The sequence below is a fragment of the Toxotes jaculatrix genome, chromosome 9 (genome assembly GCF_017976425.1).
Source record: "Toxotes jaculatrix isolate fToxJac2 chromosome 9, fToxJac2.pri, whole genome shotgun sequence".
NCBI lineage: Eukaryota > Metazoa > Chordata > Actinopteri > Toxotidae > Toxotes > Toxotes jaculatrix.
Genome location: NC_054402.1, coordinates 27566051 through 27581296, shown reverse-complemented (window position 1 = coordinate 27581296; position 15246 = coordinate 27566051). Strand labels below are relative to the sequence as shown.

The 15246-nt window shown below is 41.7% G+C and overlaps 1 protein-coding gene across 1 annotated transcript; it reads right to left on the bottom strand.

Annotated features, from left to right (window-relative positions):
* Window positions 1–7289: 7289 nt before the first annotated feature.
* On the bottom strand, window positions 7290–14173 carry lhx1a (LIM homeobox 1a). Its single transcript, XM_041046784.1, has 5 exons — window positions 14004–14173; window positions 11771–11994; window positions 10772–11055; window positions 8595–8760; window positions 7290–7669 (listed from the first exon to the last, which is right to left on the bottom strand). Exons 1-5 carry the CDS (start codon window positions 14171–14173, stop codon window positions 7290–7292), a joined length of 1224 nt encoding a protein of 407 aa, XP_040902718.1.
* Between the last annotated feature and the right edge of the window lie 1073 nt (window positions 14174–15246).

The following is a 15246-nucleotide window of genomic DNA, read 5'->3' as shown; positions in this document are numbered from 1 at the left end:
AACTCCATTTTACTTTCCTTACAGTGCACAAGAATGGTATAGTGGGGTCTAATGAAGCCTATTCAATGATGTATAAATAAATTCTTACATTCAAGTAACATTCCTGCCATGTTGTTTGTTACTGTCTTGTTACACATTGTCATCTTCTCTGTTTCTCCATTTTCTCAGTGGGAATGTCCAGCTCCCTATAAACTGCTCTACTGAAGGCTTATAGAGGGTGTGGACAACAGCGTCTCCTCCAACATGTAAAAAGCTGCACCAGCTGCTTCTCCTCACGTGCCACTGACAAGCTACACCCACTGGGTGTAGTGCTCAGAGCTTCACAACATGTCTATTAAATCCCATTCCCCTCAGCTTAAACACCCATTCGAACCAGGAGGAGTTGTGGTGACAGGCACGTGATCCCTCACTGACTTCCCACCCATTTAAAATGGGGCAACCAGCCAGGCCCATCACAAGCTTGACCTTTTATCCAAATAAAGACTTGTTGAAATGTTTGGAAAAGGCAAAGTTGGCTGAGGTAGGTTGGACTTCTGTCAGTCACAGTGGTGAGTCATATAGACAGTAAGACAGTTGGGGTGAAATCAGAAAGTTAGCTATGTGGTCATGGTTTGTCACACTATCCTAAATAATCTTTCTGTCATCTGGTGATCACCAACAAGATCTTTATGGGCCTTTATGCAACACTCCACTTACCTGTGGTGAAACTCAAATTCCCTGGACTTATTCTTTATGCATGCCGGTGATTTTTTGTGTTGGCTACACCATCAGAAACACTTGAAAAAAGAGTAACACTGTAAGCGTAAAGTTTCTGGTAAAGGATATTTGGACTCAGGAACAGAAAGTCTAAATTCAGAGAAGTCAGCAAAAGACAGGAAGTCACTGGAAACAACCCCAAAAGGAGAGCATGGAATTAGCAACCTGCAAGAACAGAGGCTGGTGTATGTCAGCTACAATCAGGCAAGGAACAAGTGCTGGTTAGCAAGTATATATACCAGGGCTCTGGTGCAGGAATTGGGAACAGGTCTGCAGGCAGGTTAGGATTATATCACTGTGGGGTGAGGCAGGAACTGACTGAGGACTATTGCTGAACAGGCAGGGAATTGTAAGGCCAACATCACAAATAGAGGGGCAGGCAGTTGCAAATACCAATTTCCAGTTGAAGAATTTGATGTTGAAATTACAACACGAAGTTTTCTTTGAAATCAGATGACTAATTACTTTGCTGAAGAAACCCAAAGACAAGTTGAACTCAGCATGACTGTATGTGGTAGTAACAAAGTTTAGCTTTCCCATTGTTTTAAACTGTGTGACTACTGTATCCAATAATGGACATACTCATTAAAGAGCTATTTCAGACAAATGCATTTCCAATCAGAAACGAAACACCCTATTCATGAAAGGAAAAACATCAACTCAACAACCAGCTTGTGTAAATTATAAACAGATTTTGCGCTGAAGTGTGTATTCCTTGTAATATCACAATGGGAAATTGCCAGTGCAATCATATAAAAACAACTCATTGAGAAAACCCTTGCCCTGAGCAAAAAAACACAGCAGTTGGTCTCCAATATGTGAATGACAAATGAATATCACTCAGTGGGTCAGATGGTGTAGACACACTCCATGCTCTGTGCTAATCAGGCCAACCTACAGACCTCACATACCATCAGGACATCCTCAGGGGGAAATTAGTACTTTCCACTTTGCTAAACGAGTATACTTTCCTCCCTGGGTGAATGCATTGTTTGTTACATGGGCAATTTCTTTATGTAAATTGTACTTCAATGGGTTACATACAAATTATAAGTAAAACATTCAGTTTCATACTGATTATGAATAGCAAACTAGGTGCATTTATGCACATTTTTTTCAGGGTGAGGCACTAAAGGCAGAAATAAGCCCTATATATATATATATACTATAATTTATTCATTAGTTCAAGGTAAAACTGAAGGATTTTTTCTCTTTTTTTTCAGAGCGTAAGTTAGCTACCTGAAAAATGTTGAACAAGGATCTCAGTTGTGACCCTGACTTGTTTTTCATCATGTCAGCTGCTAGCTAAATTTGGTATCTACACCAGTGTGTCTGTTTAAACTTGGAAGTTCACCAAGGCTAACTAGCTAAAGTAGCTACAGTATGTTAGTGGAATGGCAGATTGTGCTTCCAGTGGATCTCATCATTTTTTCCCCCTGGTCTTGTCATTGTCTTTTTAGCTGGATTATAAGTGTTTGTTAGCTCTGACAGCTATGCGATCTGGTAACATTACTTCATGTAAATTCAAAATAACATAAAAACAAAGTTCTACAAAAAGGCCATTTAGCAGCATTGCTATAAATGTGAAATTGCTTTGTATTTAAATTGCAAAAAGACTCCCAAACCTTTTGGAACCAAAGGCCAAACACAGAAAAATGCAGACAAAAAGGAGTGGTAAAAAGCAAAACACAATCTGCACAGCACACGTACTAACATGTGCTGTAGCTAGGCTGTCAATTGGTATTCAGTCTGACCTCTTTCTGCTGTGGTTGTATACTTAATTATTGAGTCCTCCCACGTGCAGTGCTTATTTCATTTTGTCTGTTTTGCCTCTTTATTTTTCTGCTAAGTCTCTGCCGATAGAGGTCCACATCATTTAATGAAATTAGAACTGGCTCCATAGCAGCTCCGCTTACTGGAAATGTCTGTAGAGTTACAACTACACGATATGTGCTGTACTCTCAGACTGAAATATCTGATCAACTGTGATAACAACTATGATAGTGCAGTAGCACGCTCTTAGTGGGCTTCTCACTCTGAACTGAACTGACCCAGCACAGAAGAATGTGGGTTGAAAATTGTGACTGACAAGACATAGCACAAAAAAACAAAAAACAAAAAAAACAACAGATCAAGATTGGGGTTCAGAGCTGAATGAGGCTCAGACCCTGACTCTGGGGTTATATCAGTTTTATTAGATACTCACAGGAGTTTTGGGCTGAATTTGTGAAAAATTGCTGAGTTGAGTGTTTAACTGTGAAAAATCAGAATATTAGAAAACAACTTGTCTTTGCAGTCTGGAAGGAGGTGTATGGTCTCATGATGTGAGTATTTCTAAAATCCTGACTACGGCCCTGGCTACAATAAAATACTGATAAAGCAGTTCTTTCCAAACCGTGCATAAATTCTCTCCTTCCAAAGCCACGGGAACACGTCACATGTTACTTCATTTGTTTTATTTCCTGCTGTGTCAGGTGTTTGGAGACAGAAAGATTGAAAACCAAATGCTATTCATGCTGGAATCACGTTCATCACACACACACTTTATCTGCATCAGAAGATTCTTTTATCGTTATTTCCATTTTTTTTTCTGTCTGTTTCTTACTGTTTTGTCTTTTCCACTGATTTTCTGATGTTTAACTTTCTCTAGGTGGCACTCTTTTCTCTGCCTGGTCAGCCACAGTGGCTTTAGTTGATCATAGCACTATTTAAAAAATGAATCAGTTTTTTTTTTTCTTGTAAGGAGCTATTAGGGTCTGAAAGTTTCTTGTTCTGGTGGTTGAATCCCTCCTGAATTGCCTCTAGGAGGAAATCAGGCCTTATTTGTACCTCTGAACATTACTGCAGTAGCAGAAGAAATGGTCCTGTGGGTTTAACATGTACTTCTGCATTTAGTCTTTGAGAGAAGGATGAGGAGGTGTATAGAGTAGTGAGGTGGCAAAACAAACAGCTCGTCCGCAGTGGTCAGCTTATCAGGTTGCTTCATATCTCTGTATCACCCTCTCGCTGAGTATTGAGCCAGGGAAATGTGGCTCAGCGATCAACCAACCCGCTCCATTGATTAACAGCGTTTTCTCATTCCCAGCCAAGAAATTGGCTTCCCCCAACATGCGTCGTTTGTTTGAGGAGAAACAAGGACCGGTGCCATGTGTTTGTGTGCTTATGCTACGTTTGCTCTGAGGAGAGGGTACACTTCCAGCTGAGCCACTCTGCATTTAAAACTAGCAGCCAAATGCTTCTCATATGGAGAGGGGCTCGAAAAAAAATCCCTTCTCAGTTTGAATGCAAGTATCTCAGTGTTCGCCTGCTGGGCCTGATCTTCCTATTGGCTCAATATTTTGGCCCCTGTTGTACCCTAAAGTAAACCATTTTGTACACCCTCCACTCCTTCCTCTAGGCATTTATCCCCCCATCACCTCTTCTCATCACACATACTGTACACTTTTGGATTTTTGGATCCCAGTGGGTGTGCGGACTGTTCAAACATCCTGACTCAGAGATTTAAAATGTCATTTAAAACCCATTGAATGCTGTTAAGGCTTGTTTTATTTTTCCAGTGTTAGACTACAAGGTCAGTTTGCACCAACAGCTGATGAGCGATCAATAGGAGATTTGAATTTAAAGAGCTGTGGCCCCGGGGCGGTCAGTCGCCGGTGCATGGTGTTACCACAGGGGGGGCTAAGCCCAAGGGCTCGACAGAGACCTATATCCTTCTACAGGCCCTCCACCCCCACCTCCCCAAGCTTGGTTAACACTCAAGACCATGATTAATTCATGGTGGATTACAGTCTGGAGGCAGGGGAGAAAACTAGGATGCCATACAGTCCTAACCGCACGAAGAGGGTTAGGGAGATAAAGGTTCCTCCAGATTCGTGCCACAATCCCACAGCCCGACTCATTTCCCTACAAGTATGAATAATTTTTTCATCCGTCCTGCAAAAGATCCCGCCTCAGTGTTTGTCCTTCTTGATTATTATTACGGCCATGGTCACCGAAATAAGTTAGGAGAAGTCCCTCCCAGCCGTCAGACCGCACCGCGAGAACAGTAAGCTGCAGGGAATAATAATGTAGGAGCGGGCTAATAAAAGCATAACAAGCAGGATAGCCGTGGTCACGGCAATTTCATCATTGTCCTTCACAGCTGCACAGCTAACTGCTTATGATTAGTTGACGAGCTCGAGTAACTGAATGGATGAATTTGAGGCCTAAGCCGGTGTGGATGGGAAAAGAGGTGGCATCAGCATAAATTCGCTCCCCCTTGTGTCGGCCACAGCGAGCCAGTCCACGAAACGTCTTCTCCATGGCCGGGAGAAAAATCAACCAAATTTTTTTTCAAACCCTTATTCTATTTGTCTATGAATTGTTGTAGAAGTCTCCAGGATCGAGTGCAATGCTGCAGCATGGAAATTAAAAAAAGAAAACTCTTTGTTGACAGTTTACGATTAGCATCTCATAAGCAGCTCGTTCCTACACCTCGGCTAAAAGCTTTTAAGTTCTCACTCTGTCTCCTGTTTTTTTTTTTTTTTTTTTTTTTTGTCTTTCCGTGTCTTTTCATCACTTTCCACCAACTGCTGTTTCAATTTCACTCGGTGGTTTTGAATCCCATTAATCAGAATTAACAAATGTTTACCTGTCACCGTGTCTGCAAAGGCCAATTATTTCACACTCCGAGTGAATGGAAAATTAGACATGTAGACAAAAAGCGTTCATTATGAAAGGAGTGACACTGGCCTGATAAGTACCTCACGGAGAGCCCCGTGATGTACGGCTGCGCTGACACTGAGTGATACATAATGCGCTGTAATGTAAGGGTATACTGTATAGAAATAGCTGTGCCAAAGAAAATGTGTTAAAAAAATTCATAAGCATATTTTCTAGTTTTATTAGAAACACATTTTTGTCAACATGTTGTATTTATACAGTGAATGGTCTAATATGCACTGGAGGTCACATAAGCTTAGGTTTATTGGAACATTAAAAGACATATCATGAGGGCTTGATATTCAAAGAGATGTAGCAGCTACTAGCTGCATATTTGACCATCAATTTTTAATAGTTTGGATTTTTCTTCTTTGAAGACACAAAAATAAAACCTGTCTAAGTATGTTATATTAACAATTTTATGAATGTATCGTCAGCAGACTAAAAAATTAAGAAGTCAATTACTCCTTTTAACACTTACATTTTGTCTCAACACATTCTGCAGATAATGGTGCAAAGCACTTTAACAGTATTTGTGCTATTTTTTTCTTTTTTTTTTAATTTGGCAAATGTCTACTTATTGTTTTTATTCTTTTTTTTTAAGCTTTTTTGTAAACAACATCTTGTACAAACTAGCACAGTGAACCACAACCCCAGCAAATGTGTTTTTATCTCCATACAATATAAATGAAATCAATACAAAAGTTTGGTTGGTTGCTTGGAACATTTTTATATGGATCAAGAGGTTCTAAAACATGGTTTTTCGAGACTTCTGGACTCCTGAATTAAATAGGTTACGTAAACAGTTGACTGTTCTAAGTCCCATATTTAGAACCCCAGTAGAAGATTTTTAGAAGGTAGACTTCATTTTCAACATTTCAAGTTCACTTCCATTTTAAATAAAGGGTTTGCAATCCAGAGAGGGTTTTACTGTTTGCCTTTTGAAGGCGGCCTTCTTCAGATTTGGTGGAAATTATGAAATCAAGAAAAGAAAAAAAAGAGGAAACAGTCCAGATGGAGGAAAAATTGTCGTTTCCTCTGGCCCGAAACGTAGTGTCAAAAAGGTTAAGTGTTAATATGGCAGAGCCTTGAGAGGCAAAGAGGTCTGAGGAGCTTCTGAATAAATACAAGGGACATGTCTAGTGCCTCGAACGTAGTCTGAATGCTGCTCAGCCTTCCTACGGTGCCAGGTCAGCACACAACCAATCCTCAGCCCCTTTATTCTCTCTCTGTAAAGCTATTGAAGTCTTTGACAGTAGCTAATGATGTTTTCGTGTTCGGAACATACTATAGGAGATTTCAGAAGGGTTGTTTTCTACCCCACCTTTGAGTGTTAGGGGGTTTGGTTGTTATGCTGGGCCACTGACAGGACTCAGTAGGGGTGACAGGGTGCCCCAGGTGCCCAAAGAAAGGGGGGCAAATAGGGGCAAGTTCAGCAGTCTCGCACTTTTTTTTTTTTTGGTTTGTTTTTTTGATTTTTGATTTTTTTTTTTTTTTTTTTCTTGTTGTAAGTCCAGTTTTGGATGCAGGGAGTGGGCAAAAGAAGCAATTGAAACACCCAAACACAATACTGAAGACAATGTTTTTGAGCATAATTTTTATGCCAGATACGCTTTCCCCACAAAGAAGATCAACAAATCATGTGGGAAAATAAATAAATAAATATGAAAACACCAAAAAGAAAAAAAAAAAAAAAAAAAAAGATTCAATGGTGTTGCCCTAACCCTGTTGATATCCATGTCCCTGTTCTCGATTCCAGCCCCCAACACCACCAAACCTCACCACCCTCCATTACCGAATCTCTGGCCAGTAAAGTCTGCTCGGTCAAAGAGCTACCACACAGTGCCCTCATTCATTTCCGAGGGCGGGTGGGACAGGTGGTTGTTGTATCCGCTGCCGTTCAGTGACAGTGAGGTAAAGGGCGGACTAGGGCCGAACACCTCCGAGGAGATGCTGTGCAGGGGCCCAGGGATTCCGGGCTCTGGGCTGGGAGAGTCCCCTGGGTGGTGGGACATGATATCGGAGAAGCGCTGCACCTCGCTAGAGGGGTGGTGGCCCGGCAGGGGGTGGTCCATACCTCCGAGGGGGGTGCCCGTGGGGCCCGAGGAGGGCACGAAGGGGAGATCAACTGGGGTCTGGGCCTGCGACGACGGAGGCCCCTGAGGGAAGAAGTCATAATTCCCTCCCGGGCCGTAGTATTCACTTTGATAATCTGTAGATCCAAGAGAAGAAGAAGAAGGGGGGGAAAAAATCAGCGTTCGCTCTGAGAACAATGGGTGTGCAGAAATAATTCCAGAGACGTTGAGGAATTCATTGAATATACATAGCTTGATTTGTATTAGTGAGGGAGAAAGACCCTTGCCGTGCTACATTAGTCACAGAGCACGTTACACTTAAATCAAAACTGCAATTGGGTGGGGAGAACAACGTGGCCACAAAATTAATTAAAGTGGGGGCCATTTCATCAGCGATTCTACCTACTGAGACCGATTTTTTTTTTTTTTTTTTAAGTTCAGCAGAATATTATTAGACTTTTTGCTTCAGCAGAAAAGACAAAGGCCTGAACACAAATGAAATTCTCTGAAAATTATCAGATATTTCAAAGCACTTGAAGGAAGAGCGTGGTATCAAATCACTCAGATGTGAACTCATTTCACTTAAACTTCACTCAGTGCCCACTGATTTCCAAAAGGCTGTGGATGAGGTGACCTGAACTGAATAATATATATCACTTTTGACTTTGTTTTAAAAAACACAAGAACCTTAGGGCTGAGTATAATCACTGCAGCCTGTTTTATTTTAAAGAAATAAAAAGCTAAATAAAATGGCCTTATTTCTTGTTCAGCACTTTGGCTGATGGGGTGTAGATAAGATAAAATAGCAGGGAGAGACAGATAAATAGAAAACAAATGAAATGGAGGAAATACAGGACCATACAAATAAGAATTTAAAAAATATTTTAGATAAAATGTCTGACTGAAACTAAAGAGATTAAATCAGGAGAATAAAACAATTATAGAAAATAAGAATTATACCAAACCTCGTTTTGACATTAACAAAAAAAGGGAAAATATAGGTGGACATTATTTTTATTACTATTTTTTTCTTTGACAAAACTAGCTTAACTTTGACCATACCTCCATAGTAGGAGAAGGGCCCGTTGGGGATGAGCTCGCCGGGCTCCAGCCGGTCCACCAGCGTCCTCATCCGCCTCGGGCTCCGGAAAAACGCGTGCCTCCGGGCGCCCAGCGCGCTCAGCTGCTTCATGCGTCTCTCTTTGGAACGTCGGTTCTGGAACCAGACCTGGACACACAAACACACACACACACATTTATTTATATCGGTCACCTCGTGTTACTCAGCAAAGATGCAATAGGCTGTTGACGCCATTTTGATTGCACGTCAGTATTCTTTACGGGAGGAGGGAGGAGAAGCAGAACCAGAGATGATGGAGACGGGGCTGAGGGCCGCTGCGCTGTGAATTTCAGGTGGAGGAAATGTGCGAATACACATAAAAACAAACTAACGCAAACAAACAAATAAATTGGCACGCCGTTATTTTTGTGAATATGTAAATAGACCTCACTGTGTACATCCACCACCACCACCACGCCCCGTTCAAAAGGAAGTGTAATTAGATGTCATATGTATTTACCTTGGCGCTTGCACCACAGTGGCTTCTTTCTGGAGTAAATAACCGCGTTGTGTGTGTGTTTTGCGGCGTGCGTGATGAGCCTTAAATCCGCAAGAGTCTGCGGTGGAGACGACTGCGCCCCAATTATCTTTACAGGAGCGGGAGTCACATCTAACCTCCCTAATGGTCTTTTAACCCTCCATTTACTCCGACTGAAGGCTACAGCAGCGGGGGCTTAAAATCTCCAATTAATACTTAATAGGAGGGTTGTTACCAATATATTACCAGGCTCTTGGAGGTTATCATTTCCTAATCTATAGGCCGGCTTCCTTTAATTACGCCCTTCCCTTTTTCCCCCTCGTGCTCATACATATTAGATACCCCTATGTCCTCGCGCTCACTTTATCGCTATTAATCTGTTATTCTGAACCTTTTTTACCTTTGATCTGCCCCGAAATCTCATCCACACTATGACGCTCTACTTAAAAAGAAAAGGAAAACCCACATTCATGGAAAGCTGTTAGTAAAAATAAAATAAAATAAAATAAATACTGGACAGTTCTAATTTCGAATGATTTTCTGGGAGTAAATTTCTTATAATTCCGGAATAATATGTGTTATAGGTTAATCTATCATTTACAATAATTCCATACCAATAATTTGGCGCGCCACAAAAAATAAGCACTCGCCAAAAGAAAAAGAAATAGAATTGACCGTAAAACAACATCAATAATAATAATAATAATAATAATAATAATAATAATAATAATAATAGTAATGTGTTGTCAGTTGTCTGTGTTGGTCTTTGCTCCTTGTTTAACTTAACGCGGCCCTCTCCTAATGTAGAGTTGTGAGGAAACAGTCTGAAGACCCTTGAAACAGATTTCTGCCTTTCCACTTGGCTAGAAATGCTCACAGCATGGCTAAATGTGGTCGCAAAACGTGATGGCAGCACTGTGCCAGGACTCCCAGCGCTCCCAGCAGCCCGGCGCCAGTTGGCGGCTTTGCCCCGTCCTGCGCGCCAAGAATCAAAAATACCCATATAAATTACCCGTTTCCAAATCAACCTCCGTCGGTCGGCCAATCTTTGGCTTAATGAATTCAATGTGACTGCGCAGTTTGAAGAGAAGAGGCCTCCTTTAAAGAGGGGTGAAAGATGTGAGACGCGGGGGAGGGTTGGGGGGAGGTGGGGGGTGGAGCCTCTCTGATGGGATGAGGCCTGCACGGTCATGGCAGGTCTGGCAGATTGGCAGGGACATTTTTTTTTTTTCCATAAAATATAAGCTGTTACATCACACCTTTTAATGGGTGCGTAGCACCCTATAAAATAAAATAAAAAAAAAAAGGCGCGAGCCCACCTCCTCAACCTGTGGGTGTCCCTTGAATTTGATTTCCATAATACTCGAGACCATCTCAGACACAACCACAAGACCCCCCGGTTTGATGATTTACTACTGAACCATATATCACTGTGATTTCTGTTGAGGGGGGCCACAGTCTGAGAAACACCTTGCTAATAAATATGGGCCATTAGATATATATATATATGTATTTAGTGGTTCATTCATTCGTTCATAGTAAAATAAAAGCGAATCCAGCTGAACGCTCTAGACCAGGTGCAGGATCTCTGGGAGTTTTCAGAGCCCAGCTTGGATGCGCTAAAAGTCGAGGTTCCTTTACCTGGATGACCCTCATGTTGAGGCCGGTCTCCTGGGCCAGCTGCTCCCTGATGTGTCTGGTGGGTTTCGGGGTCGCGGCGAACGCCGCTTTCAGCGTCTCGAGCTGCTTGGCCTTGATGGTGGTTCGCGGGCCGCGCCGCTTCCCTCCGAGGTTCTGGTCGTCGTTCTCGTTATTAACCGTTTCCTTGTCGGACAGGGCGGCTATCTCCGTGTCCTTTAGGACCACGTCGTCCTGTAGCTGGTCTTGAGAGTCCGGTGATAAACTGGGGTCGCTGCATGCCGTTACTACAGAGATGACATGTGGACATTAGAATAACCAGAGAAGCATGGGAATGATTTCATCCTGTCTGTTTCTCACTGTGGACTCAGTCAGCAGTGATATGCACTGGTCAATTAAAGGTGGCTGAACTATGACCTGAAGCCGCTGATGCAAAGTACCAACATTAATAAAAACAAACGATATTTTCTGAAAGGTTCATTTAGGTTTTCTACCTTAAAACAGCACGTGTGCAGGTTTAAAGGCGGGAACATTCGTTTTACAGATAAAAGCAGATTATTTTATGTTCTTTCCCTCAGCTGAAAGACTTGAATACATAGGACAACAATAATAAAAAATCATCATGACTGATTATGGAACAAACCACATACCATATTTACATTAGAGGCCCAGATACAGCTCATCATCTTAACTGAGGTCAGAGAAAATAAACGGGCTGAGGTGAAAATGTTAGAGTTTACATTTGGGAGCAGAATAATCAATAAACAATGCACTATGTTTTTTTTTTTTTTTTTTTTTTCTTTTTCCCTCTCTCTTTCTCTCTCTCTCTCTCTCTCTGAATGCCGTCTAAGTCCTGGTCATGGAAATGATGAAGCCACTGCGGGGCTGAACACATCACATCCATCACAATTTATTCCGCCTTGTGCTCACACAAACACACAAACACACACACACACACACACATACAAACACATACATACACTCTTAGGGCTTCTGTCTTACCTGAGAGGAGGTTGGTGTCTTTTACATTGGTGTTGCTTATATAATCGTCTTTGCAAACGAATTTATTCTCGTCTATGATGTAGAGCTCCTCGCCGGTGGAGAGCTGCTTATTGCACATCATGCAGGTGAAGCAGTTGAGGTGAAACACTTTGCTCCGGGCCCTCCGGACCAGGTCGTTCGGAGAGATGCCCTGCGAACAACCGCCACACTTTGTGCCAAACCGCCTGCAGGAGGAAAATGTGCCGAGGATTATTATTGTTAGAAAATAATAATAATAATATTTTTTAGCCAAACAAAAATCATTTTTTAAGCGTTTAAAATAAATAAATGAATAAATAAATAAATAAAAGCTCCGGTTAGGTTTGGTGATGAGGCGGAGATGGTGGAGAACAGAACATGGACGTCGCCTAACATCTGAAAACGTTGTTGACTTGAATCAGTGTCTCTTAGAGTCACACTTTTTTTTTTTTTTCCTTTTGTGTGAGAAAAAATAAATAAAGAATTTATAATGAAGTCTAGACATTGAAGTCACACTAAATTATTACTGATCCTTCACTGGACTCTTTGAAAATCTGGGCTCTAAAGTTAAATCGTTAAAAAAAAAAACGAAAAAAAAAAAAAAAAAAACAGCTTCATGTCAAACTTTTTGGACCTTGTGCTTTTTCCTAAACCACAATCCACACTGGCATTCTGGATGATAATAACAACAACAACAGCAACAACAATAATATAATAATAATAATAATAATAATAATAATAATAATAATAATAATAATAATAATAATAATAATAATGATAATAATAAGAATTGTTTAAGATATATTATTCAGTATTTTACTGTTTAGTCCTTTTGGGAAAAGGACGTTTCTAAATATTTTAATTGTTAAAGAAAATGTAATAATGTCGCGCAGGGTGTATGTTTTATATAATTCTTTTTTTGAAAATGATTTTAAAGATAAAAACACGATGTCCTTCCTCCAGAGGCTTTTTCAGAACTATGCAATGACTGGTTAATGTTTCATTTAAGTTTTATCTCTACATTTTCTACAGTTTCTAGATTTTTTTTTTTTTTTTTTTTTTTTTTTTGCCTTCTCTGAGAGACTGTAAAACATCTTTCAAACGGTGAAATTCAGTCAGGACTCGGCTTCTTTTAATTCTCTGACACCGCACGTTTGTTTTAGAATAATAAATCCGAGCCCTGCCATTGACTTCACCGTTAAACAATGTGTATTGAGTGGTGTGCACCGCTTGTTGACTGCACGTCTGTGATTACATTGTCTGCGGACTTGATCTTTTCAACTAGTTTACTATTCAAATCCACTTATCACGTCCTCCTGCAGTCGGACTGAGCAAACACACCGGGCAGCGGCTCCTCTGGCCGGGGTTTGATCCTGTGCGCTCCCCCGGCTGCCTACACCACGCTGTAAAAAAAAAAACGAAAAAAAAAAAAGAAAGAAAAACACCCCAAGTGTGATTTCCTCGATTTCCTAACAACCCGCCCTCTCTTCCCGCTGAGAGCGAGCTGCACACGCGTTTAATGTTGCTGCCTCTCTTTTGTTGTTGTTTTGCATAAGAATTCAAATTAACAAGCTTTTAATTACTCGCTCTTAATCAAAGCTTATCGCCTCCACGTCCTCGTTCACGCCTACAGGCACGGACCGGTCGGTCTGTTCATTTATTTAGAGAAGAAATAAATAAACAAACAAATAAAACAGAGGCTCCGAGTTCATTGTAAATACCTGTAATCCTGAGGGTGCGGTACAGGTGCTGCCAGATTTTTTTTATTTTGAATTTATTCTGATTATTGGGTTTCCTCTTTTATGCTTTCGTTGTTGTTGTTTTAAGAATGTAATAGTTTTATTTTAAGTTTGTCTGAGGAAGACGGAGGCAGCCTGAATTTATCAGCATTTCTTATAAATACAACTAATTTAAAAGTTGTAAATAATATTGAGGATGCTTCAGCTTGATCTGCACCAGATCTGCAGAAGACTGAACATATATATTTAGTTTACTTTATTTTTTTTAAGTTTGTAGTGTTTCCAGCTATTTTTATGACGCGCCATCTCCATATTTGCTCCTATTTTATTCTATTTAACTGTCTTTATATAATTTCCTACAGGCACATGTGCATGTTCACCTGCTACTTTTACTTTTACTCCTGACATTCAACCCAGACACATACATGAACAGAACCAGAACAGAACAGTTTCTCTGTCACCTTCCCCGAGCTTACCTAAAGAAATCATTTTTGCAGTACAGTCTTCCCTCTCGTGAAAAGCATTTCTCAGTTAAATTGCATTTGCACTCGCAGCACTGCACGCATTTGACGTGCCAGGCTCTGTCCAGCACGTTGAGCAGAAAGCGGTCCAGGATAGGCCTCTCGCAGCCGGCGCAGTGGACCATGGCTTTGGCTGGGCTACAACCCCACAGATGAAGCACGCACACACACACACACACACACAAACAAAATCAACAGCACAGGCCGAACATTGACCGAGTATCTGCTCTCTCTCCCTCCCTGATTCCGCCTGGAGCTCCCGGGTCAATGTGGCGCGGAGAAGCCAGTCGATCAGGTGTCACCACAGATTTCTCCCTGGATGCGTTAATAATAGTAATAAAATAAAAAAAGGTTCAGCGTCCCAAAAGAAAAGAAAAAAAGGAAAAGAAAAAAAAAAGAAAACAGACAGGAATGGATGGCGGCAGCGTCCTCTCTCCCGCAGGTGGAAAAGCCAAAAGGAAAACAAATAAATAAATAAATCAGTCCTTTTATTGCATCCGGAGCAAAAAAGAAACGCGCGATTCAGCCAAAAATGTAGCTTTCAGCATAGGAAGCTGCAGATCGGGCTCAGACGAGAGGACCGGAGCCACTTTGGTTGTCCCGGCGCTCTTGGAAGTGACGCATCGGCCGAGAAGAAGAGCGTCGTGTGCCAGTCACTTGCTGGAAGAGGCGTCTAATAAAATGCTTTAAGGGCAGAGCTGTCACACAACAAGACGCGCACGCCTATAAATAATTCAGTGTACTTTGACATGGCAGCGTATCCACGGTTCACAACCCGGCGAGGAACAAAATCACACACCCAAAAGATTTTTTCTTCTTTAAAAAGAAAAAGTGTTTTCCCCTCTCGGTCTGTCCGATGATCCTGGATGTTCAGCTTGTGGTGGCGGGAGATGCTGGTATGCGCTGGCGGCCCCGGTGGTAGTCAGTGTGTATGCTGGGATGCCCTCAGTCTCCAGTACCGTGCGTATGCTGGGATGCGCTGGGTCTCCAGTACACTGTCTTGCTCCTAAAGCTTCCAGCCCAGCCTTATTCCCAGCCTCCTGACGTCAGGCCGCGGCCCGACCAATCAGCGCCGCACCATGCCAGCAACCATCAAGCCGCCCCATCATAACCCAGCGAGGGCTCTGCCTGCTATTTATGCCGCACACTCAAGACACCAATTGTCAAGAATTTCCCTGCAAACTGTCATATGTAAGTG